The sequence below is a fragment of the Ovis canadensis genome, chromosome 4, assembly GCF_042477335.2.
Source record: "Ovis canadensis isolate MfBH-ARS-UI-01 breed Bighorn chromosome 4, ARS-UI_OviCan_v2, whole genome shotgun sequence".
NCBI lineage: Eukaryota > Metazoa > Chordata > Mammalia > Artiodactyla > Bovidae > Ovis > Ovis canadensis.
Window position 1 is genome coordinate 133540833 of NC_091248.1, and position 26435 is coordinate 133567267.

Genomic DNA, 26435 nt, shown 5'->3' on the forward strand with positions numbered 1-26435 from the left:
CTGTACCTGGAGGTGTCTTTTAGTATAGCTCAGGTGAGCTTATGCATTTTCACGTTGTGTTTTAAAAATTACTGCCTCCCTTGTAGCTTTTAAGAAGTCAGCCCTTGCACGCTTGTGTCATTTTCTCTCTTTGTTGGTGGGTCGTGGACCGCTTTGTACATAAGCTGCCTGCTGTGGTCACGGAGCGAGGCGCTCTTCCATGAGCGGGCTTGCTGTTGGTCTGGCAGCCCCTCGGGGAGCCGTGCGCGCCTCTGCCTCCGTGGTGTGCGGGCGTCCCCGGGCTGCCTGCGTGACCTGGTCCTGCCCCCTCCCCTGCCCCCAGGTCATCACCAACCTGGTGAAGATGCTGAAGTCCAGGGACACGCGGAGGAGCTTCTGCCCCCCCAATCACTGGCTGTCAGAGCAAGAGGATATCAAAGCAGATAAGGTATTCCTGGAAGATCTTTTACATATTTTTCATTAAACTTATTCTTTCAGCTTGCATCTTTTCTGAGAAGAATAAATCTTTTCAGGTTGTCTATCATGTAATTAATAATTAGGAGTACACTTTTGTTGCCGACTCTTAGATCGCGTAATGGAGCACATAGCAACGTCACTGACTTACACGTGCGTCCTGCGATCGTTGTCAATCCTGATTTGCTTTAAGCCACAAAGTGTATTGGCGTGTAATGGTGTTTTGGGGGGAGTTGAAAAACTTTTGCTTTTATTGTATCAGTATATTTTTAGTATTGATACTTAAAAGAGATGGGACTTACCTATGACTTTCTAAAGGGATAGAAACAATGTGAGTATTATTAAGGTCTAGATGTAAAGTAAATTCAGTAGTGTGGCCTGTTCTGAAATAATGAAAACAGCATTACCCAAGGACTCGGGGTGTTTTCATTTTTGTTTGTCAGGAAAACACATGACTGGATTCATCTCAGAATTTTGGGGCTAGGGGCAGAGAGTGACTGGGTATAGAAGAAGCGTGACTGCAGAAATGGTAAAGAAAAGAAACATCAGGAGTGTTTCAGAAGCGTTGCTTTGTCTGCACGCACGCTGCATCTTTGCATTAAGCTTGTGGCGCCCAGCCCTGCCCATGGCCCAGGCTGAGGAGCTGCGGCCGGTCCTGTAGCGGCGAGGGCCTCGGGCCTGTGGGCCTTTCTGACAGGGGTCAGATGAGGGGACCTGAGAGACAGTGGGTTAGTACTTACCAGCCTTATTTGGCTACTCATTCATACAACTTATTTTAGTCATGAATATTTGGTAATGGTAATAAACTGCTTGATTTTAAGGGTAATCTGGTTTCTTTGTAAAGCAATCATTGTGTGGTGATTTACTATGTCCAGATATTACATGTTGTTGATTAGAGCAAGTAGAGATTTCCCTGGAGTGTATTTAGGAAAAATAACTGCAGTGTGAAAATGTGAAAGGTGGCCCACGTAGGGGAGAGTATGAGAGCGTCTCCTGGGAAGGAGCAGGCAGGACTGAGCAGTCTGTGGCCCCGCAGGTCACCCAGCTCTACGTCCCAGCGTCCAGGAACGCGTGGCGGTTCCGGCGGATGGGGAGGATTGGGCCCCTGCGGTCCACGCTGGATGGTGAGTGCCCTGCGCCCACGCACCCCATGCCCCGAGCTGGCTGAGCGTGGGCTGTGTGCTGCTGCGCGTGCCCTGCAGGCCACACTGGACGGTGCGTGCCCTGCACCTGCGCGCCCCGTGCCCTGAGCTGGCCGAGCGTGGGCTGTGTGCTGCCACGCACGCCGCAGGTTCCTGGCCTGTGGCCTCTGACCTCAGTCAGCTGAGTCAGGAGTCTCATCTCTGGAAAGCGCCTCGTGACTGGGAGCCAGCCCCCTCCCGCCCCTGGCAGCCCCAGTAGTGCCCCCTGTGCCAGGGTGTCTGGGAGTGCAGCCTGGCAGTGCAGCCCCGCATCTGCAGGGGCGGGCAGGCTCACGGGGCGCCCTCTGGTTGCAGTAGGTCTGGAGTCCCCGCCGCTGTCCGTGTCTGAGGAGAGGCAGCTCGCCATCCTGACCCAGCTGCCCTTTGTGGTTCCGTTTGAGGAGCGGGTGAAGGTACGCTTCCAGTTGGTTCTCTGCAGATTGACTCAGCGGGTTCAGTGTGAAAAAGTAACACCAGTGGGAAGTTTTCTGAAGCCTGTGATTGAATAATGTGTTTTCTCACTAGATTGTAATAGTTGACCATGGTTTATAAAAGCGTAACCCAACCAAATACCTCTTGAAAGATGTTTTGTTTCTATTCACCAACTTACTTAGCAAATTTCTGAAAACGGCCTCACTTCTCTACTTACAAAACAGCTTCAAGGGGGTGTTTTTAGGCCTGCCCACTCTTCTCACAGGGTGACCATTTAACACTATTGACACTTCTTCATTAAACCACACACATTAACACAACATTGTGAATCAAATATATTCCGGTAAAAAGTAAAAAAAGAAACCTCACACACGCTTGCACACTCATACGCACATGGTGTTACATAACTCCTGAGCGCCCTCTACTGGACTTTTAGCATAAAACCAGCTACTGGGGTTTTCTCACCCTGGGGAGCGCCCTACCCATAGCATCAATGTACCCCTTCTCACAGCTGCTCTTCTTCCTGCTCCACCTGGAGTTGTATAGAAGTCTCCAGAAGGAAGTACCGAAAATACGCCATAGCATGGGATTTTAAAAGTTTGTTGTGAAGTGGGGGAAAAGAGCAATATTACATAAATACTGCACATTTATTGATAAGGCATAACATCAGTATTTGGTATCTTGGCCTTTAAAACCCGTCTCAGAATTTATGCAGATAAAAAACTTTAAGGTTTATGTAACAATTTCTTCTTTTGGTTGCTTGTGTTTATAACAAAATGTTGTTTTCAAGTAACCTTATAATTTCTCCTTTGTTAGATCTTTCAGAGATTGATTTATGCAGATAAGCAAGAAGTTCAAGGAGATGGTCCATTTCTGGATGGAATTAATGTCACAATAAGAAGAAATTATATTTATGAAGATGCTTATGACAAACTTTCCCCTGAAAATGGTACATATCATTCTCTCTGTATGTGTTCATATGACAGGGGGAGGCTGGGGGGGGTTATAGGAAAGGGTGATCATTACAAAAATTAGTGTTGATCATCTTATTCTGTGATGACTGTTTAAAACAAATGTACGTCAGATTTGGGGGAATGTATATCTATTATCAAATAATAATTCTAATATTGGCAAATACTTATTGCCACAGAAACCTTTCAGATGTTGTTTTTGTTTTTTTAAGATAAGAAACTCTTCCTGTCCCCAAATATCTGTCTTTAAAATTTAGTTGACAAGCTTTAATTATAAAAATGTTGGTGGAGAGCCATATACAGACTGTATTTTGTTTATAACAGTCTATGTAAATGTCATAAAATGTAAGCCAAGTTAAATATACTAAAGTAAACACCATTGCAATCCAAATTTCTTGATAGAAAGGTAAGTGTGCTTCAGTGACACTTCTATGAGATGAAAGAATTGCATGATAACGTTGATTTGGACAGCATTCAGGGGTGAACGGCACATTTTTGTCTTATGTTAATCTTTGGTACTCAGTGTAACGGGTTTAGTGTTACTAATTTATTTATTAATAGTTCTATCTTCAGAATTTGGTGTCCATGCTATCACATGAAATCAGTGTTACATCAGTACAGGTGATGGGAGCTTGTCAGCTGTGGGATAGCAATTGCCTGTTATTTTAGGGCAGCAATTTAATTTTCTTCCAGAAAAGCAGAGCCTCTCATTTTGAATACTTTCTCTCTTCTCAGATAAAGAGCTATTTTTGTCATTTTGTAGGAGCAGCAGAGGAAGGCTGGCTTCGCTTGTTCCCTTACTCTGTTCTCGATTTTGTGGGCCGAATTTTTGTTCTGCACATAACTTAGTTCTATTACGTACGCCGTAGCCCTCTAACATCAGCACCGCACACTGAGGCGGACTCTGAGCTGCAGTCTGACCGCAGACTGAGTGCCCCACTCTGTGGGTCACTCTCGCCTGGGACGCCGTGCTTTCAGAGCTTTCTGTGTGAGCGAGGCAGAGATCAGCTGCTCTGATCCCTAGCGTAGGTGCTTTGGGGAGGAAGCGAGAGCTCACGCTCTGGGCCCTGCGGCTCCTTGGAGACGAGCCCCAGCCGCAGTCGTGCCATGCCGTGCCGCGTGTCACTGTGTTGGCAGTCCTCCGTCTGTGTGTCCCGCTTCACTGAGGGCCTCGTGGTCTAAGCCAGGGTCCCCACAGCTAGCGCTCAGTAGGTGTTTGTTGAACTTGTGTTTGAAAACAAGGAAAATGAGCTGTAACAGGGTGTCAAATTGGCCATGGTTGGCAGGGTGTTCAGGGAGGAGCCGAGGTGTGCTTGATGCTTGGAGGCTTCCTGAGACGCAAGACCCGAGGCAGGACTTGGGAACCAGGAGCCCAGTGCCTCGTGAGGGGCCGCAGGGGAGGGCGTGGCTGTCCATGGCAGACCCGCTTCTGTGCTGGTGAACCGGGGCTTCCGTCAGGGGCTCGAATCTCTCTGAGCTCTTCAGCCAAAATGAGAACGTGTGCTTAGCAACAGTTTTCAATTAACTCTAAAACTGTTTCATGGAGAGTACGCTGTTCCTGCTCAATGACACAAGCCCCAGATTCCTAATGACTCCTTAAGCTTGAGAATTACTCAGAAGTTGGCCACACGCCAGCTCTTCAGCTGTGCTTGCTGATAGTCTCACCGAGTCTAAAGAATTTGGAAAAATCATATAATATCTGTATTACAGTGCTTTAAATCTTTAAAGTGTTCTTTAAGTCTGACCCTTATTAAGAAGTTTTAAACCATATATTAAAATTGTTTGATACTTTGCTATGCAGATTGTAAAATTAAATATCATCTCAGTATGTTTGCTTACGGAATATTGGTTTGAAGTGCTTTGTTGCCTAGTCATTTACATGTAACCAATTAGTATGATTTTTCCATATATCATTTAATCACGGAAGCAAATAATGGCCATTCGTTATGGGCTCTCGTATCTCATATCATCTCAGAACAGTCTTATGAATTGTGGGTTTCGCCTCCTTTGACACTCGAGCTGATGTGGTGGAGCTCACAGCAGCTGTGTGGTCTCTTTTGCAGTTGGGAGCTCAGCGAGCAGGGTGACGTGTGCATTTCTCTGTGTGGACTGTGGGCGGGAGTCCGCCTGCCCTTGGAGCCCGTGGCTCTGAGAGGGGAGCTGGCGCCCCCCACCACGGCACGCTGCGTGTGGCCCACTGTGCGGGGCGGCGGCTGGAGCGGTGCTGGGCTCCGCTCAGTTCCTGAGAGCACGCTCCTGCTCCTGCATGCTGGTTCGGTTTTGTTTAATGGGCAAGATTTGTTACCTTGTTTTTCTGAAGAAGAAATGATAACGGTAAAATCAAAATCTGGTTGACCCTTGAACAATGCAGGTTTGAACTATGCAGGTCCACTTGGGCAAATTTTTCTTTTCAAGAAATACATTGGCAAACTTTTTGGAAGTGAAGTGAAGTTGCTCAGTCGTGTCCGACTCTTTGCAACCACGTGGGCTGTAGCCTACCAGGCTCCTCTGTCCATGGGATTTTCCAGGCAATAGTCCTGGAGTGGATTGCCATTTCCTTCTCCAGGAACTTTTTGGAGATTTGTGACAATTTCAAAACACTGGCAGGTGAACTACTCAACCTAGAATACTGCAGAAGTTAAGAAAAATTTGTCATGAATGCATGAGACATATGTAGAGGCTAGTCTGTTTTATCACTTGTTGCCAGAAATATGCACAAAATCTATTATAAAAAGTTAAAATGTATCAAAACTTACGGAGACACTCAGAGGACATGTGTGGGGCCCACAGCTGGGAGGGATGGAAACAGGCGCAAGGTTGCAGGGGAGCCGGAGCCGTGGGAGCCGCCGGTCTGCAGGGTCAGTCCACCCCCTCGACCAGGGCCGCCTCTGCTTGCTGCTGCCTGAGCCCCGCCTCCGCCTGATCACGCCCTGTGCCAAACAGAGGCCAGTGGAAAGCACCCACTTGCGCATCCCTGTGTCTCCCTCGTGGCTGGCGCAGCCCCGCAAGCCCCACGGAGTGCTGCTCATGGCGCCAGGCGCGCTCCCAGGGCGCAGGAAAGAGGCAGGACGCTCCTGGGAGATGTCCAGCTGTCTGGTCTGTGTCCGCAGCTGTGGGCACCACCCCTGCAAGGCAGAGAACCCAGTGTGAGGACCACTGTCAGGGAAAGGGAGGTGAAGGAAAGGTTTGTGGAGCTGTGGCGGCAGCTACGCAGGCAGGAGAGCCTTGCACGTCTTGTGGCACCCCGTTTTTGCCTTGGATTGAAGGCGTGTTCAGGGTTGTCATAAGAAAGGCCTTCCTACAGAATGATCTGAGACAGAGTGAAGTCCACATGCATAATAACATGTTTTCTTCTACGCCTGCTTTTACTGATTGTTTAATTTCCAGTGACATTGATGTAATTAGAAATTACTAAGCGATTGTGATTTTTATTTTCATAATATTTTAAGTTTACATATTTATATAAAATTCAGATACGTTTTCAGTTAATTTCCTTTTTCTGAAAAATTTTTCAGCTCAAAGTATATCCATATGTTCTGTCAAAGCTTTACATTTACCTGGGTTTAGTCGCTCAGTCGTGCCCAACTCTTGTGACCCTGTGGACTGTAGCCCGCCAGGCTCCTCTGTCCATGGGATTCTCCAGGCAAGAATGCTGGAGTGGGCTGCCAGTTCCTTCTGCACCACTTATCTGACATACCTTAAAATTTACTTTCTCTTATTAGTTGTAAAGAAAAAAAAATCACTTAGTAACCATGTTGCTTTAAAAATTGTCAAGCATTTTTAAGAGAGTCTTAAAATTGTGAAGAGAACCCTAAAATTTGTTTCCAGTTTGTTCAAAATGGCATGTTATGTTGCTATTTCATACCTTATATGACAGCCTGCAGGAAAAGGAAGGTTGGCAGAGCCAAAACGGAAAGCAGCATAGAAAAAGCAGTCTGGCTTTAAAGGTGCCATGAGGACAGGAGAGGCAGTGCCTGGCCCCCACGGGCAGCAGGGCGCTCCCCGCGCCATCGGGACAGTCACTGAGGAGAAGGGACAGTTGCCTGAACAGGGCTCCAGCCAGACAGCAATGCGTGTTCTGGGAAAGACTGCCACAAAGGACAGTTACTAAAAGGAGGGCGCGTGAGCAGCAGTGTTGGAGCAGGTCCTGTGCGCGGGCGCTCGCTCACCCCCAGCAGTCCATCCTTTGGTGGGACGGTGCGAGGGCCAGGACCCGAGAGCCCTTTTTCTGGATTGTTCTGTCAACGCCTGGTCCTTACCGTCAGGAAGCACCTGGTGGATCAGAACGGCCTTCACGGGGGTTCTGACCTCGGGCGGTGCCCGTGGCCGCCAGACCCCGTGAAAGTACAGGAGGGTCTGCTGGCTCACAGAGCATGTCTCTAACGGAACCTCTAGGTCGGGGCCGTGGGGACCTTCCAGACTCTGTACACAACGGTTCTCCAAGGAAAGGCCCGTCAGCAACGTGTCAGAGAACCCGGCAGAGAGAGCATCACGCAAGCTTGGGGGAACCACACCCTTGGAGATGCCACGCTTGCTGGAGAGATAGCCAAGAACGCACCCGAGCCGGGGCAACCCGTTCCTGCTGGGGAGGCGTCCGGATGCGGCATGTGACTTCACAGGACTTCCGGCTGAGCCGGTCGGGGAAGGCATGGGCGGGGGTGGGGGGCGGGGTGCGGCTGGTGATAGGCACGGGGGCCTCGGAGCAGGCCCCGGGCAGCCAGAGGACTCCACGTGAGGGGAGCTACTGGGCAACGACTGCCTCCAACCCAGGCCTGATGATGAGGAAGAGACGCCAGAGAGGCAGCGGAGCGGGAGACGCACGCAGAGCCCCGGGCAGGGCCTTCTGCTCGTCGAGGACGGCTTCTGACTTGTGTCACGCCCTGGGTCTTCCGGGATACGGGCGCCAAGACTACAGCGAACAGTGGGAGCGGGGTCACCGCTGTAAAGACAGGTTCAGAGAAGAGCAGAAACGTCGGGGCAGAAGCTGTGGTGTGTCTCCATCAAGTTAGGCCAAATGGGCCTGCGCCTCCTGTCCCCTCCACCACCTGCCTCTGCCACCCTGTGCAGCAAGACCACCCCTCTCCCTGCTCCCTCCTCTGCCCCACCCAGCCTAATGAGCCTGAAGACGGGAGGGGGCAGGCTTCTCTAGTGACCCACTTCCACTTCATGGTCAAGAATCGTCACACCGCCCAGTGACACGTTAGCTGCTGTGTGTGTGAGCGCCTTCCTGTTAAAGCCCGGTGTCTGTATAAGAGACTGCAGTGTCTTCATCATCGTCCTCGTCACCCGAGTGTTGATGCTGCAGACCGTCCTGGTCAGGACTTGCAGGGAAGTGGACAGCCCGTGCTTTCAGAGGCCTAGAGTGAGGGATGCTGACCGTAATAATACCGTGTTAGCTTTCTTCCTGCTTTGACTTGGCCTTCAAAGAGCTATATTACCAAGCACTCTGCCTCTCTCTCTCATGATTGAGGAAACTGCTGATCACCTTGTCGTCACAGGTAAGGGGTTTCTGAAGCAGGGAACCGTGGCGCCAGCCCTGAATGGTGAGCAGAACTGGAGCAGTGTGCGCTGTGAACACTCCTCTGTGCTGTTCCTTAGCGCACCGGCTGGGCGGCTGCAGAGCGTCTTCCCGGAGCTGCTTCATCAGTGCCCGAGTCACCATACCCCTGAACAGATAGGCGTTCCTTTTCCACGTTGTTCAGTCCCTAAGTCGTTTCTGACTGTTTGTGACCCCATGGACTGCAGCACGCCAGGCTTCCCTGTCCCTCACCATCTCCTAGAGTCTGCTCTTCCCTGGTGGCTCAGATGATAAAGAATCTGCCTGCAGTGGCTTTTTACCCAGGGTTTGATGCCTGGGTCGGGACAATCCCCTGGAGGAGGGCAGCCCACTCCAGTACTTGCCTGGAGAATTCCGTGGACGAGGAGCCTAGAATGCTACAGTCCATAGGGTCGCAAAGAGGTGGACACAACTGAGCAGCTAACGCTTCCTCCCGTTTGCGTGTTGTTTGATGTCGGGTGTTGGTGACATGCACAGCATCTGCGGTGCTGTGTGTCATGTAGACGGTGTCACAGGTGCTGACAGCCGGTGGTGGCTCTTAAAAGCAGATGATGTACACTGGAGCTGGCAGTGAGTGAGCGCAGTGCTGTGAATGTCCTCTCTTGCTTTAGACTTTTGTAATAATGTTTTCCTTTTCTCGCTTACTTCACCGTGAGAGTACATTATGTAGCTTGTATACCATATGAAATGTACTAATTGACCGTTCGTGTTATCAGTGAGAGAGGCACAGTTACACCTGGATTCTCAACTGTGTGGACCCCGACTCCTGCTGAATTGTTCAAGGGTCAGTTTACTTAGGGCCCCCCCTCCCAGTCTTACCCCCGTAAGTGGGTGCTTTCAATTTGTCTTTTGAATCCAGTGCCAAGAAGACTAGATTTGATTCTAAAAATACTGTGTTGCTGTGTCTTGTTGTTTACAGAAGTCAGATTTGGGGAGCCACAGGCTCTCAGCTCTCGCCAGAACTGAGAGGCAGCTTCTGTGAAGTCTCTGAGACAGACCCCTCCTCCCCTGCCTGGAGCGTCAGTGCCAGCAGTTAACGGGTGTGCCTTGGTTGGGCGTTTCCCAGTTACACAACGTTTGCTTACACTTAGAACTTGCAGAATATGACGCTGCTAACTGCTGACATTGAGCCTGAGAAGTATTGTATGTGCTAAATGCTCACAGTTCATCCTTAAGGCTGCGCATGGCAGGTAGATGTGGAGGCTGTGTTGCACCCGCAATCACCTGCTTGGAATTCTCTCTGAGGATGACTGTGTCTGGTAATTGATCAAAACAGATGCAGATAGCATGTCTGTGGAATTGAGTCACCAGTGAACAGCCCCTCATTTAAGTGTAGTTAGGTGTCAAATAGTGTGCGTTAAAGTGCAGCCCTGCCCTGGCCCTGCGTGCTGCGTGTCCTTGGAGGAGTAGTTCACTGTCCCTGTCTTTGGCTTTGTCACAAGGGAATGGGCTGTTCTTAGCCGGAGACGGTTGGGGCATTGGAAGCGGTTCCTGTGTGTGTGTGGTTCCTGGCGTGGGTTCCTGCCCGGGGTAGGAATCAGGTGGCTGTGCACTCGCCAGGCGCAGCGTTTGTCCTCCCTGGTGGGGTGGGCGGCCCTCCGCGTAGGCGCGGTCAGGGCGCACAGGCTCACACGGCAGGTCCTGGGACCCTAACGCTGGCACTTGCCCATGGCGTGGTGGGGTTCAGTGGAACCTGTGCAGGCGAAGCCCGTCTCCAGGCTGTTTCCTGGAGGCCCCCTGGTGCCTTGAGGTGCTTCGGGCCGGACCTGTGTGAGCGACTGCACACTGCCTTTGCAGTGGCTGCAGAGCAGACCTGCGGCCGGGCCCGCGCCCCCCCCCTTCCATGCCGGGTGCCTGAAGGGCGCAGAGGGAAGCGAGGCAGGACGCGCCTTTCGGGGTCAGACACCCACCTGCTCCGGGACTGAGCCGGGCAGGGCCTTTGTGACGTGCGGAGCGATCTTTCATGGCCTGTGTCCTGAAGCCCGTAGTGGAAACTGTTGCACTCGCTGCGAGTCTGGGGCCTGGAGTCCTCCTTCTGTGCGCTGCCCTCACGAGGGCCGTGTGCAGGTGTGTCTCGCATGTCAGGCAAGCTTCAGCTTCTCGGGGTTTTTTTAAAATTTAGTCTTGTGGCACATTATATAACCAGAATTTTCCCCGTTCTTTAGCCAAATATTGTTTTAAGTGATGGTGCAGCCTCTGGCGTCCTGACTCTCGTGCCATTCACTTCTTTCAGAATGTCTGTGTGACGTTAGCGTCGGGGACTTCTTTGTTGGTGTGTCTCTTTGCATTCCTTGGCGACTTTGTGTGCCCATATTATCCTTAGGTCCTAACTCTGCCTGCTCCCCTCTATCTAGTGTTTGAGTTTGTTACAATGTGGGAGGGGGGTTCATATTTTCTCCTGAACACCTGCCTCCTGCCCCTGCCCGCTCCATTCTTGATCAGAGTGGAGTCATCCCAGGGAAGCCCTGGTCAGCCTAGCTCATTGTCTCCTCTTAATGTTGCTGGGTTTTTTAAGCCTTGCATTAAAATAGTTTCAGTATTCTTGCTCCCCTCCCCTGACTTCCTGTAATACCAACTTGTTTCATTGCTTTTTAAAAAGATGTTTTCTCCTCACCCCACCCCCCTTTTTTAACAGAGCCTGACTTGAAAAAGCGGATCCGTGTGCACTTACTGAATGCGCACGGCCTGGACGAAGCCGGCATCGACGGCGGCGGCATTTTCAGAGAGTTTCTAAACGAGCTGCTGAAGTCAGGGTTCAACCCCAACCAGGGGTTCTTTAAGACCACTAACGAAGGGCTTCTGTACCCCAACCCAGCTGCTCAGATGCTTGTGGGCGATGCCTTCGCCAGACATTACTACTTCCTGGGCAGGATGCTCGGAAAGGTAACGTACACTCAGCGTGAATGTGGGTCCCCAGCCGCGGGTGCTGACGTTATGTGCTCCTGTGTGGCTGCTGTCTGACGACCTCTATTCAGAATTACTTATGTAATTTTGATGAACCCCTGAATAGTGTTTTCTTTTATAGCTATATTACATGCATACATAACATTAAAAATTATTGGTGTAGGAGAAGGGGGAGAGGACTGGGGGATGTTGACCCGGGCAGCTACAGTGGCAGCAGCAAAAAATTTAAAAAAAAAAAATTTACATGTGTAGGAACTAGAGAACACAGCTATGAAATTCTGCTTATAAGCCTCACAGTTATTACCTGCGTGCGTAGGCAGTGCAGATATTGTGAGTCTTTCCACAGTTGCTCTTGTTGATAACTAGCATTAAAAGCGATTCTTTGAAGGTTCTATGAAGTGTTCAAAGTGCTGTGAGACAGAGGGCCGTAGTTACTCAGCGTGCATTGAATGTTTATGCTGCGTGCCATTTCTTTTGACATGTGGCCCCTTAAGGGTACTGCCATAACGCTGCAGTGGCCAGAATGTAACACCTGATGGTGTGCACCGTCTCGCCAAACATAGCTTACTCTTTGTTGTAGATGAAAGGAAAATTTAATTATATAACCTGTTGGAGACTTCCTGTTTAGCGATGCAACTTTGAAAGCACACGTTCCCATTGAAGTCAGGAGCAGGACAGTCACCATCACTAGCCTAGACCGGCCCTGGCCTCCGTCTGTCCAGGCTGCTGCCCTAGGGTGCCGCAGGCCGGCAGCTTACACCCCGCAGAGGCTGGCTTCTCACAGCCTGGGCCGGCCTCTGGCTCAGGGCACCATGTGTCCTGTTCGGTGCGGCCCCGTCCTGGGCCGTGGCCGGGGCCCGGGGAGCTCCGCGGGGCTTCTCTGTAAGGGCGCTGACGCTGTTCATGTGAGCCGCACCCTCATGCCCTAAGCACCAGGGGCTGCGTCTCCCAGCACTGTCACATCGTGGGGTTGGGGAAATCAGACCGTGGCGTGGCCCGCGGATGTGCAGGGCATAGCCCGCAGGTGCTCAGTTTCCGTCTGGTTCTTTTACTTCCCGTTTGAGATGGTGGAGAGGGATGCCTGATGTTTAATTGCCGTCCACCACGTTTTTAGAGACTGCACTGTAACACAGGGACTGGAATCAGTTCATATTCTGAGGTCAAAGGAGTGGCCGGAGGCAGCTCGGAAACTCAGGGCAGCAGACTCCAGCCCCTGACCAGGTCTCCCCCGGTTCCATTGCTTAGGGAACGAGCAAGGCTCCCGCGCTGTGGCGGAGCCGGCTGCTCTCCCCGCAGTGGGAGCGGGTGGGCAGCGCTGGGCTCGGTGCTCTGGGCCCTCTCCCTCGGCGGTCCGTGCGCCGTGCAGTGGGGACACACGGGCCGGGGTCTCCGTGGCGGGAGCTGGCTCCCCGCGCCCTGGCTTGCAGCCTCTGTTCTCAGCAAGTGCTGGGGTGACAGGCGTGCTGGTTTCAGGGAGGCCCTGGGGACGCGCGAGGAGGTGCCCAGGCTCCTGGAGACGCGTGTGAGGGCAGGAAAGTGACGCTGGATTGCTGGGCACGTTTTGGTGTCCTGCGTGTCTGTTTTTTTCTTGTCCTGGTTTTATTGAGATAGAGTTCGCCAGCCATGCAGCTCACCCAGTTGAAAAGCACGGGTGAGGGGCTCCAGTGCCAGCGCAGAGTTGCACGGTCACCGCTGTGAGCACAGGGCATTTTCATCACCCGTGTCAACCCTCCCCCTCCAGAAAGAAGCGAGGGAGGCGCCGGCCGGCTTTCGGGAAGCGTGCCGTGTGTCTCCTTTCCGTGCGCTCCTGCGCGTGGCCTCTGAAGTGGCCGCCTCTGCGATTGGCTCGTTTCCCTCAGCCCCTTTTCAAGGGCCGATCTGGTTGTGAGGTGTCAGGACTGTGTTCCTGGTACTGCCAAGTGGTCCTCGGTGCTGTGACAACCGCGTTACAGAATCGTCCCTCAGTCGTGGACCTCAGGGTTGTTCTGGGTGATATTTTTAGGGGGCGGCATGATAGAAATGAGTTCTTCGGGTGCCTCCGGGGGAGGGGGTGGGAGGGTTACAGGTGGGTCGTGTCGGCCTCTCAGCAGGCCTGGCCCCCAAGGGGTGAGAGAGGTTCTGGAGAAGGACAGTGGGCACGTGGGCTGGTGTTCCCAGGTGGGGCGGCCGACTTTGGTGAAGTGGCCGTGGATGCAGAACCAGACGGGGGGTGGTGTCGGATCCTGGGAGACCCTGCAGAGAGCTGACGAGCAAGTGCCACGCCCTCCGGGGACGGGCAGCACGCTGCCCTGGCCTGGGCGGGGCTCTGCCCCGTGGGGTCGTTCTGGCAGTGCGGCGGGGCGCACTGGGGCGTCCTGACTGAGCACAGCAGGGAAGGCCACGGAGGAGGGGTCTCTGTCTGGAGGAGAGCGTAGCCTGGAGGAGGCTGAGTGCTGTGTGCGAGGCAGCTGTGGGGTCAGGGAGGTGGGCGCAGGGCAGGCACAGTCCTCCTGGCGGCAGGACACACAGCCTGGGGGACAGACCGGACGGGATGCGTGTCCAGGGTGGGCAGCCCAGGAGCTTTGTCACCCTGAAGTAATTTAGAGACCAGTGTTGCGATGTGATTTTCTATAAAAGTTAGTCAGAACTATAGTAAATTTCAACTTTATCATTAAATCCCTTTATGCAGCGCATTTGAGGTCTGTTCATGCGGTCCATGCTGTCTCTAGCAGAACTCCGCTCTCCCCCCGGAGCTCCTTGGACGGAGTGGCCCGTTAGAGAAGCACCCTAATTAAACTCGGGGCCTGCAGAGCAGACGATGCTCTTGTGACTTACCAGAAGCCACAGTCCACACTCCGTGAAGCTCTGCCTTTCTGAGGGGCACCGGTCAGTGAGGGAGAGTTTGTTCACTGAGCTGTGCAGCCGTCACCACCAAGATTTCAGAAGAAAGTGGTAAAGAAGGAAACCTCACGTCATTCACAGTTACTCCCCTTCTGCTCCAGCCCTGCGAGTCCTGGGCCACCCCTCAGCTCCTTTCTGTCTCTGCAGCTTGCCCGCTCTAGACCTCTCCTGTGAGCCGAGTCGCGGGCCCTGTGGCCATTCATGACTGGCTTCCTTGCCTTGGCGTAGTGCTTTCAGGGTTCCTCCACGTGGTGGCGTATTATCCGTGCTTCATTCCTTTCTTTTCTGAACAGGATGTCGTCATGCGAGTAACTGCCACAGTTTATCAGTTTGTTATTTCACGGAGGCTCGGATTTGGCTCTTAGGAGTAATTCTGCTGTGGACATTCATGTGCAAGGCTTTGTGTGGATAGTGTCTGCGTGTGCTGTTGTATGTGCATGTCTGACCGTCCTGGCGGTCTTGCTGAGTTAGCCACACATGTGCGGGTTTGTTTCGCCCCTGTTCCATTCCTCTCTGTGTCCAGCCTTCTGCCAGGGAGGCCCTGGTGTGATACTGCGTGTGTGTGTGCAGAGGGCGCTGCTCGTGCGCATGCGTGTGTGTGTGTGCCTGCATAGTGGCACTGCTCATGTGCGCGTGTGTGTGTCTGCATAATCGCGCTGCTCACGTGGGAGCCTCCCTAAGGACACATCTGCTGTGAAGCTGCAGCTCCAGAGGAGAGCAGACCCTCTTACTCCTCCGTTCCAGAATGTATCAGCTCTGTAAACCAGATTCCAGGTCCTAAAAGTGAAGTGTGTATAAATGCTGTCTTAATAAAGATCTTGAAATAATAAAGTTTAGACAAAAGCAACAACAAAACTATCGTTGTTTGAGAATGGTACTTAATTTAGTTCCTCATTTTAAAGATTTTACTTGTATACTTTTCTGCAAGGGAATTCCTAAGGGAGCACTAGTTTCTAAAACATTTCTGACTATAAATGGTTAAACTTTGTACCAGCATGTTAAAAATTGTCCATATCTAAGTGAGTGTAGTAGCATAGCACTAATAGTGTGGTATCCGAACATTAAATCTTTAAGAGAAGAAAATTGTCTATTGATTGATTATGATATTTATTGGGTCATAATGTATTTAAATTTTCTTTAATGCATATGTTAGTGATTGTTTACTGTGATGAAGTGCAGTGAGGTCCTCAGGAGCGCTCCTGCATAGGAAGAATTACCTCATGTCACTGGTCACTTCTCGCTAAAAGTTCCATTAGCAGATGATTCCTGCTCTGGTGTGGGTTGTGATTGCATTTTATCGCCTGTAAATCAGACTCTGGACAGGGAATAAATAAACAGTTCAAGGATGTGGTAATGTCATCTTGAACTTTTTTTTAAAACAGATAGAAGCACCTATGTCCATTTAAGCCAATTAAGTTCAGAATATTTATTGAAGGAAATCTTTTATCATATTTGAATTGTACTTGGAAATTTTTTTTTTCCCCTTGCTTTGGAATATTGATTTAATTGGAACAGAATGTCTGTAAATCAGGTTGTTTGATAATATCTTGGTCATATATTTCAAATTTTTAATTAACAGATGTAAAACTTCAGCATACTTTATAATTTTGTATTTGAGTGGAATTCCGTCTACACCTAATGAATCATACACTGTAGTATTGGCAGTTAACAGTTTATCCTGAGACTTTTGAGAGTTGGGAAAATTATTTTTGTATTTATTAGAATCCTTTTATAGAATGCTCACTGAATTTGCTGAGGCTTTGAAACTGTCAACTGAGGTGAATACTAGTAATTTAAGTTACTTTGGTCCTTAAATGACAAAGCTTCTGTTGTATAACATCTTGTTTCGAACTCGCCAGCTCATTAAGGGTCAGCATAGTTGAGCTGCTTCATCTGATTGAGCTCTGAAGTTATTGTATCTTTCCTTCAGGCTTTTTTAAACATATCATTCAGCCAATAGTTGATCGTTCTGTGCTAAGCACAAGTCTTCCAATCAAGACTTGCATGTTGAGACTCTCTAATGTTAAGACTCTTTTTATTTAGAGGTCAGCGGATTTCAGAAGCAGGCTTTCTCTGAATCTCCCAGTTAATTAACCGCAGGGATGATTCACCATGCGTTTCCTCTTGTTGACCTTCAACTTTTTTGAGAAACAGAAAAATCAAAGATCATAATTAACAAATATGTAAAACTTATAATTTATTATAAGTGATTACTTATTTGACCCTTATCCCTTCAGAGAATTGTACTGCTTTTATAGCATTCTAATCACAATTTATATTCTTTTCCATTAAAAGCAACGCGTTCCCAAATCTGGAGATTCTTCTTCTTCCTAGTTAAGGTCATAGTTTTCTATATAAGTTTGTTTCTTCAGAATTAAACATGAAGTTAAAATGGTCTTATTGAACAGTAAAAAATGGCAAGTGTATGCCAGAATTCAGTTGATTTCAGTACTTAAAAGTATTATTGAAGTTTTAGCTATTCTGAGATAGTCACCAGAATTCTTTCTGCCCCCGCATAAGCAGATCTTGCTTTCCACTGAGATATCCCTTGTCACATTTTAAAAAATTTTTCTTTATTAAAAAAAAAAATTTTTTTGGCTGTGCTGGTCTGCAGGGGCTTTCTCCAGTTGTGACACATGGGGACTGCTCTCGGTTGAGGGGCAGGCCCCTCGCTGCAGCAGCCTCTCTGGCTGTGGACGCGGGCTCCAGGGCTCCGGCAGTGTCCTGGCTGCGGGGCACAGACTCCCTTCTCACATGCTGAAGCCCTCCACACACTAGTTTAGTGCGGGTCAGTGTTACATAGGGCTGTTTTTCTTCTTCTAAGCCATGTTAGATTCTCACCGGGAAAATCAGGAACACAGACTTTGCTGGTGCTGCCTAAAGTGCACAGCGTGTCTTTCCTTGCTCTTTATTTGTGCAGTAAGCACAGTAATTATCTAAAAAATGAATAAAATCCGCCCATTTAAATCCTTCTATGCATTCAAATAGGCACTTTGGGGACTTCCCTGTGGTTCAGTGTGTTAAGACTCCCTGTTCCCAATGCAGGGGGCCTGGGTTCGATCCCTGGTCAGGGATCTAGACCCCACATGCCACAGTGAAGACCCAGCCAAATAAATACATTTTAAAGATAAATGAATAGTCACTGTGAAAAGCGAGCCAGGTGAAGACGTATACTGCTACTCTTGTTCCTCACATCGGGGTAGCTTCTCTGGGAGGCAGCCGGGGGCTGTTGAGCTCCTCCGTGAGGCAGACCAGGCAGGGGCTCCTGGTGCCACCCCGGGGGTCAGAGACAAGGTGAGCAGGCCTCCTGGCCTCTGCTGGTATGGATGGGCACGGGCAGCAGAAACTCAGGCAGGGTATCGTCAGAGGTGCCCAAAGGCTAGGTGGCTCACCCAAAAGTGCGTGTGGCTACGGAAAAGGCCTCCAAGAGTTCTGTGCTGGGGGTGCAGGAGTGAGGGGGGACAGCCCAGGGCTCAAGGCTTCTGCTGTGGAGGGTGACATGTTCAAAACTCAGCTGGAGGGTGATGGCCGCACAGCTCTGTGAATATACCAGTACTGACTTCTCGGCGGGGGAAGGGGACGTGACTTTTCCATCACCTGGTGGGCGGGGGAGCCTGAGCCTGGAGGAGTGGCCAGGAGTGGGCACTTGCTGGGCAGTAGCTGTGTGCCTGGGAGGATTTCCCGATGCCCAGTGAGGAGAGCGGCTTGAAGGCGTGACCTCTCGCCTCCCACCCACCCAGCATCCTCAGAGGTTTTCAGAAGTGAACGGGCTGTTTTCAGAAATAAAGCTGTCAAACCCTTGGTGCAGATTACCTGTTGGAATGATGGAGTAGGTCTCTCCTTGGCTTCCGGGGCTGGTAGGACGCCTCGTCCCCCTAGGTGGTGGGGGGCAGGTCAAACCTGACACACAGCGCCCTCGTCACTGAGGGTCAGGCAGCTGTGTGGACAGAGCTAAAGGAGAGAGCAGTTAGGATTTGAAGCAAATCTCCATGTGTGTAATTTTGACAACCTGAAATGTCTCAGAAAAAATGGTTTTTTGCAAACCAGTTTGTGAATGCAGAATTCCTTCCTGCCGATAGAGGTCCCCGCACACAGCGGGTACTCCCTCGCTGTGTTGCGTGAGTGGGCACCGTCGGTGGGCTAACAGCCAGGAGCACCCCCGCCCTGCAGGAGCCTCAGCCTGAGAGTCCACAGTAGCCCAGTCAGAGAGCACGGCTTTCGGCTCGCCGTCATTTTTTCTGAGATACAACTGCTAAATTAAATAGCATATTAGTATCAGCTTACATCCTTATTTTACATATCTTTAATTTTGTAGACCCCAAGGTTAGCATGATCTGAAATAATTAAAATTATTATCTCCTTGTTCAATTAGAGTGGCCTTAAAACAGGACATCTCTGATATAGTTTTTAGATTAAGTTATAAATGTTCACTTTAGAACTACCTGAAGATTGATAGAGATGCATTTGAAAAGCATTATTTTTTTATTGATTCTTAATGTAGTAAATTACTGAAGTTATTTGGCAGCAAACAGAACCAGCCTGAGATGCGGCTCACACCGCCCGTCCAGGCAGGGGCACGGTTTGCATTAATTGCATGGCGACTGCACTCACTTATATTAAAAGGCTTCTACCGTAATTAATCCTTTTTATTTCAGATCATTTTGGCACAATTTCTAGCTATAAACACTCATAAAAGACAGACAGTTGAAAAATATGTTACAGGTTTTCTCCATATACCTATTGCTGTGTTTTCCTGACAAGTGGTTATTGATACGCTTCTAGGAACAAGCGTGCAGCGGACTGAGGATTGAGGCCAATATGAAAAATGCTAAGTGGATTATTTTGCATAAAAAATTGGCAGTTTTTGAGGGTGTGTAATTAACCTGTGTTTAGGAAATACCTTGATTTATGCTTACATTTGTATCTCAGTTGCATACATTATGGAAATTTAATTTATAATCCATTTAGCTGATGCAGCCGCAGTTTTTAGTGCTATCATTTATTAGTGCTTGTATATTAAATGCTCTAAAGGCTTAAACCTGCCTCGTGTAAAAAATTATACCTGTGCATTTACATTTTATGAGTCACAGTGGAGTTTCTGTTTAAAATTCAGGTAGCTCTGATGGATTGAGTGGGCTTCCCAAGCTTACTGTTACTAATGCAGGAATGGCAAACAATGACCTTCCATACTCAACACCTGATGATTTACTCTCTTGAGTTTACTCACAGCCTACCGTACAAATGAGGCTTTTCTCGACACCTGGGATCAGTCTTGTCGTCTCTGCAGAATGCTCCTTAGCTTTGACGGCATCATTCATTAGAAGTAATGGGGTTCCTAAGTGGGCCAGGTTAATAGTATTGGCCATCCTTAACTTGAGGCAAAGCCTGGCGTCTCAAAACAGCCCTTCTTCACATCATCAGGAGAGGACCTAAGTGCCGGTTGCCATTTTATTATGCATTCTTTCATTAAGAAAGCCTTTCTTGCCTTTTTTTCAAAACTAATTGAGTAATCATCAGTCTTCAAATCAGAGAAGTGCGGGGACATAGCTGGAGGGGGAGAGGGTGAGCCTAAACTCCAAGTGTGGTGACCACCCTCGGGGAGGTGGAGTCCAGGAGCCCACGCAGTGCCCTCTGGGCGTTCGCCCCTGGGAGGGCGTTCGCCCCTGGGAGGGCGTTCGCCCCTGGGAGGGCGTTCGCCCCTGGGAGGGCGTTCGCCCCTGGGAGGGCGTTCGCCCCTGGGAGGGCGTTCGCCCCTGGGAGGGCGTTCGCCCCTGGGAGGGCGTTCGCCCCTGGGAGGGCGTTCGCCCCTGGGAGGGCGTTCGCCCCTGGGAGGGCGTTCGCCCCTGGGAGGGCGTTCGCCCCTGGGAGGGCGTTCGCCCCTGGGAGGGCGTTCGCCCCTGGGAGGGCGTTCGCCCCTGGGAGGGCGTTCGCCCCTGGGAGGGCGTTCGCCCCTGGGAGGGCGTTCGCCCCTGGAGGATGCTCTCTTCTGGGGGACGTTTCGTGGCTGCAATCCGTGGCTATTTCGTAGCCTGCTCCAGTCACATCAGTGGGTGAGAGCTAAGATGTGGGTCTCAGAGGGTGTCTGAGCCTAATGGGAGCACGTAAGGTTGGTGCATTGAAGGTCATGACTGTAGACTGCCCTGCGTGTGAGACGGCTGTCCGGGGCTGCAGCAGTGCTGGCCGTGTGCACACGGAAGGGCCCCTCCAAGCTGGGCCGTGGCACAAGCCTGCCATCTCGTGTGGGGAGGTGGGGCAGGGCAGAAGTGACATCACACACGCCTGTCTCAGGAACCCTGTGCTGAGCATTTGGTGGGTGTGGGTGTGGCCGGGCGGCAACCTCTCTGTGGGAAGAGCGGCTGTGGTCGCTGAGCTAAGAACGCTGCTTTCTCCCCATTTGATGGTTGAAAAAACAATCTAAAGAATAATTGTCTTCCTTGATGTCGAAAATTACATGAAACCCAACTTTGGCACCTAGTGCCCATGCCCGCGCTCACTGTGCTCCACCCAGAGGAGAGGGCTGGTCACCGGGGTGCTCTGGCCTGCCTGCTACTGTGGGTAGAACTGTGACCCCCAGAAAGACTCACTCAAATTCTAATATCCTGTGCCCGTGAGAGAAAGTGGGAGTGATAGTCGCTCAGTCACTCTGTGACCCCATGGACTGTAGCCCGCCTGGCTTCTGTGTCCATGGAATTGTCCCAGTAAGAATACTGGAGTGGGCAGCTGTTGCCTTCACCCAGGGATCTTCCCAGCCCAGGGACTGAACCCAGGTCTCCTGCATCGCAAGCAGACTCTTCACTGCTGAGCCTCCAGGGAAGCCCTGTCCCTGTGAGTGTGACCTTATTTGGAAAGACGTCTTTGCATATGTGAGCAAGCTCAGCAGAGGTCATCCTGGGTGGAGTGGGTCCCAGGATCCAGTGAGTGGTGTCTGCATCAGAGGCAGGAGGGCAGGGTGGAGGCACAGAGCAGATTGAGGGGGAGCAGCCCCACAGAGGCTGGGGGGCTGGCAGCCCCGCAGCTGGCAGGACCTTCCCAGAGAGCGTGGCCTGCTGACACCTGGGTTCAGACTTTTCCAGACTGTGTTGGGTGAAGCCACTGGTCGGCACACTTACTGCAGCAGCCGCGGGAGGCTGACCCACCTGCAGAGGCTTCACAGGAAAACTTGGCAGGCCCCCGCCACACTCGAGCCCTCAGGCCCCCTGCCGTCTGTTGTAGGGTTCTCTGCATGGGGCGTATGTGTGAACGCCTGCGCTGTGGGCTGGCACGTGGTGGCGCTTGCATCCTCGCCTGCGTGGGGAGAGGAGTCGGCTGCCTCAGGCCTGTGGGGGCCGGGCTGGGCTCGGCCGTCTTGGGCCCATGAAGGCCAGGCTGAGCAGCCGGCCTCGCCTGCAGGCAGGGTGAGAGGCGGCCCTGTGAAGTGCTGACCAGTGGCCCCTGCTCTTGCTCGCAGGCCCTCTATGAGAACATGCTGGTGGAGCTGCCCTTCGCTGGCTTCTTCCTGTCCAAGCTGCTGGGGACCAGCGCCGACGTGGACATCCACCACCTGGCGTCCCTAGACCCTGAGGTGTACCGGAACCTGCTCTTCCTCAAGAGCTACGAGGGCGACGTGGAGGAGCTGGGGCTGAACTTCACGGTGGTGAACAACGACCTCGGAGAGGCCCAGGCAAGTGGGGCTGGGGCTCCCGCGCCTGCGCGCACCCTGCAGTGCGCGCTGGCCGACACACCACCTCGGAGAGGCCCAGGCAGGTGGGGCCGTCACACCTGGGTGTCCCCGTCTGCACACGCGGGCTTCGTGCTGTGGGAGCTTGTGCACATTTCAGCTAGAGACAGGGCAGAGCCAGAGCCCAGGGGGCCAGCCGAGTGCCGCCTCAGCTCCCCTCCTGCATGCGGCTGGGAGGCACTGCCGGGGTCCAGCCCCAATGGGTCCAGGGAATTCGAAGGTGGGGACGGCGTCGGCATCCTTAGAAATAACTTATTTAATTACAGACAGAGAGGGATTAGAAAATTAGCAGAGAAAAAGAGGCTGAATAACTTGGTTCACATGGAATACCAATCACCACCTATGTACGCCGCAGGCGTCTTCCTGTCCTCCCGAAGGAGAGGAGGCACTGAGGCCCTCCGGTCCGATCTTAGAAGCCCAGGCAAAATTAATAGGCTTGGTGGGTACCCATGCACCAGATGGGAATTTGGCCAGAAAATAGTAGGAGAGAAAAAGAGGCTGAATAACTTGGTTTACGTGGGATACCAATAAAATTCCAAGACAAGGAATTTGCACCATCCACCTTGGCCCACCGGTGCCACTTGAATATCGGAAGGTGCCCCTCCTTGGGCTCCTTCTCCTATGGAACTTAAAAACCGGGGCAAGTAAGTAGCCTTGGAGGGCACCCACGCTCCAGATGGGAATTCAGCCAGAGAAACGGGGAGCAGAAAAGAACGACATGAGGGAATCAGTCTTTCCAGAAACTGATCCATTTTCTTTATTTTGGGGTTTGCTTATATACGTTTCATTACACATAGGGATGAATACACAGTCACGCAGGGGTCAGCAGTCCTGACCTTTATCAAAATCAGGTGCTTCACATAAAAAGGTCTTAGGGATTTTACATCACCTTCTGGCTATGAGACCTGCTGACATTTTATGATCCTTTCTTTCTGATAACCAAAAAACTTATTTTTTCCAAGGGTGTTTTTTCTTAAACCAGGCACCACCCTCCAAATAAAGTTGCATTCCTATAGGGTGAGGGTGTAGTGAGTTACAGTCAAGAAAGGAATTTATTTAACCCAAGGTTAACATGATTAATCTTAAAGGTTAATACTTATTTCTCCTATATGCTTAAAGGTTAATACTTATTTCTCCTATATGCTTAAAGGTTAATACTTATATTTCTCCTATATGCTAGTTATATTCATTATAAGGGCAGGGAACATGGAGATTTAGCAGCAAACATCAACCCAACAAATGAAAATCCTTTCACCAATGTTCCCCTTAAGATCTATTTAGTCTTAAGATAGTGATAAAGTTACATTTTTACATAGCAAGGACACAGTGATTTATAACAAAGTACAGTGATCTATTACAAAAGAGAAAATTCATTAACTCAAAAAGTCTAGTATTGCTAACCTTAAAACTACTGTATTTCCTTTTCTCTATTCCAAATACATTGATTAATATATTCCCAGGTGCCTAAGGATATGGAGGCCTGCCGGCAATCATCGACTCAACAATGAGAAAAGCCCTATGCTAATTAAGACTCAAAATACTCCAAAACTCTCTGTGCTGTTTATGGTTGAGAGGTAGTAAACAATCATGTGCTAGTGGCAGGAGTATGGATAATCCTGTCACACAAGCTAGTCTGTCAGCAGAGAGGTTTGACCTAAGACACCCTTGTCCCACCCAGGGCAGGGAATTAGCAGCAATTATTGGCACAACAAATAAAAAACCCTTCACCAATATAATTCCTTACCAACCCACTATACTAATAATTTCCAACTCCCCAAAAGAATTTGCCTTTAGTAAGTCTAAAACATCTCGTGCCTCTCAGATTGGGAGGCTGTCATGCAAAGATGGGCTCAATAAAGGACAGAAATGGTCTGGACCTAACAGAAGCAGAAGATATTAAGAAGAGGTGGCAAGAATACACGGAAGAACTGTACAAAAAAGATCTTCACGACCCAGATAATCACGATGGTGTGATCACTCATCTAGAGCCAGACATCTTGGAATGTGAAGTCAAGTGGGCCTTAGAAAGCATCACTACGAACAAAGCTAGTGGAAGTGATGGAATTCCAGTTGAGCTGTTTCAAATCCTGAAAGATGATGCTATGAAAGTGCTACACTCAATATGCCAGCAAATTTGGAAAACTCAGCAGTGGCCACAGGACTGGAAAAGGTCAGTTTTCATTCCAATTCCAAAGAAAGGCAATGCCAAAGAATGCTCAAACTACCGCACAATTGCACTCATCTCACATGCTAGTAAAGTAATGCTCAAAATACTCCAAGCCAGGCTTCAGCAATACGTGAACCGTGAACTCCCTGATGTTCAAGCTGGTTTTAGAAAAGGCAGAGGAACCAGAGATCCAATTGCCAACATCTGCTGGATCATGGAAAAAGCAAGAGAGTTCCAGAAAAACATCTATTTCTGCTTTATTGACTATGCCAAAGCCTTTGACTGTGTGGATCACAATAAACTGTGGAAAATTCTGTAAGAGATGGGAATACCAGACCACCTAACCTGACTCTTGAGAAATCTGTATGTAGATCAGGAAGCAACAGTTAGAACTGGACATGGAACAACAGACTGGTTCCAAATAGGAAAAGGAGTGCGTCAAGGCTGTATATTGTCACCCTGCTTATTTGACTTCTATGCAGAGTACATCATGAGAAATGCTGGGTTGGAAGAAACACAAGCTGGAATCAAGATTGCCGGGAGAAATATCAATCACCTCAAATATGCAAATGATACTACCGTTATGGCAGAAAGTGAAGAGGAGCTAAAAAGCCTCTTGATGAAAGTGAAAGAGGAGAGTGAAAAAGTTGGCTTAAAGCTCAACATTCAGAAAACTAAGATCATGGCATCTGGTCCCATCACTTCATGGGAAATAGATGGGGAAACAGTAGAAACAGTGTCAGACTTTATTTTGGGGGGGCTCCAAAATCACTGCAGATGGTGACTGCAGCCATGAAATTAAAAGACGCTTACTCCTTGGAAGAAAAGTTATGAGCAACCTAGATAGCATATTCAAAAGCAGAGACATTACTTTGCCAACTAAGGTCCGTCTAGTCAAGGCTATGGTTTTTCCAGTGGTCATGTATGGATGTGAGAGTTGGACTGTGAAGAAGGCTGCGCACCGAAGAATTGATGCTTTTGAAGTGTGGTGTTGGAGAAGACTCTCAAGAGTCCCTTGGACTGCAAGGAGATCCAACCAGTCCGTTCTGAAGGAGATCAACCCAGGGATTTCTTTAGAAGGACTGATGCTAAAGCTGAAGCTCCAGTACTTCGGCCACCTCATGCGAAGAGTTGACTCATTGGAAAAGACTCTGATGCTGGGAGGGGTTGGGGGCAGGAGGAGAAGGGGACGACAGAGGATGAGATGGCTGGATGGCGTCACGGACTCGATGGACGTGAGTCTGAGTGAACTCCGGGAGATGGTGATGGACAGGGAGGCCTGGCGTGCTGCGATTCATGGGGTTGCAAAGAGTTGGACACGACTGAGCGACTGAACTGAACTGAACCAATCACATGTGGCCGGACGAACCTATACAGGCGGGCTAGATAACCTTCAGAGGAGTCCGTAAGCTAAAACACACTTGTCACGCCCAAAAATTTTTATTGCCTTGGAGCTGCACGTTTACTCCTTCTCCGAGAAAAACGGTTATGGGGGAGAGCCCCCCGTAAAGTCAGAGGTGTAGGTGAGAGCATAAAACAGACTCTGGTTTTGGGGTAGATGCTTGGGAACAGGGCGTTTCCTGAGGCTTGATCACAGCTTTGCGTATGTCAAGTCTCCTTCCTCATGACCTTTGCCATGGGCGGCGTTCCTCACGCTGGCTCCCGGCAAGGCACCCTGCCTCTCTGCCTCGTTTCTGGAGCCTCGGGCTCAGGGGTGCTTCTTGGCTCCTCGCCCTGTAAAGTGGCCCTCAGCTGCTGAACCTGTCCATCTGGGTGCTTTTGCTATTTTTACCCGTAAAAAAAAACATACTAGAAATTGAAGCTAAGTTTTGTAATAGCTGCTTTACTGAGGTATGATCCATGTACCATAGATTCCACCCTGTACCGTGTGCAGTGAGGGTTAGGGCAGCCAGCCCCACATCCAAATCGTAGGAGACTTTGGCTGCACGGAGGAGACAGTGTGTCCGTTGGCAGGCCATGCCTGCCCCGGCCCAGCCGCGCCCTGCTGCTCCCATCCCCGGGCCCTGTCGTCTGCACAGTCTACACACCTGGGGTCGCGGGGCATGTGGCCTGTGGCACTTCACTTCCTGGGGGCTACAAGGGCTGGTGCTTCCCCCCCTTTTCCAGTCCAGTGGCGTCCAGAAACGGCGTATGGATAGACCACCTTTTCTTC

The 26435-nt window shown here is 50.3% G+C and overlaps 1 protein-coding gene across 4 annotated transcripts in view; it reads left to right on the plus strand.

Annotated features, from left to right (window-relative positions):
* UBE3C (ubiquitin protein ligase E3C) overlaps window positions 1-26435 on the plus strand; it is a 114172-nt gene that overhangs the window by 66703 nt on the left and 21034 nt on the right. The window contains exons 14-19 of one of the 4 annotated variants that reach the window (XM_069587241.1): window positions 323-427; window positions 1490-1577; window positions 1950-2047; window positions 2883-3015; window positions 11230-11477; window positions 21826-22038. In XM_069587241.1, the coding sequence (XP_069443342.1) occupies window positions 323-427; window positions 1490-1577; window positions 1950-2047; window positions 2883-3015; window positions 11230-11477; window positions 21826-22038 (885 nt within the window). Of the gene's footprint in view, window positions 1-322; window positions 428-1489; window positions 1578-1949; window positions 2048-2882; window positions 3016-11229; window positions 11478-21825; window positions 23465-26435 lie in introns of those variants that run through there. The other 3 variants (XM_069587242.1, XM_069587239.1, XM_069587240.1) reach the window with 3 other exon arrangements.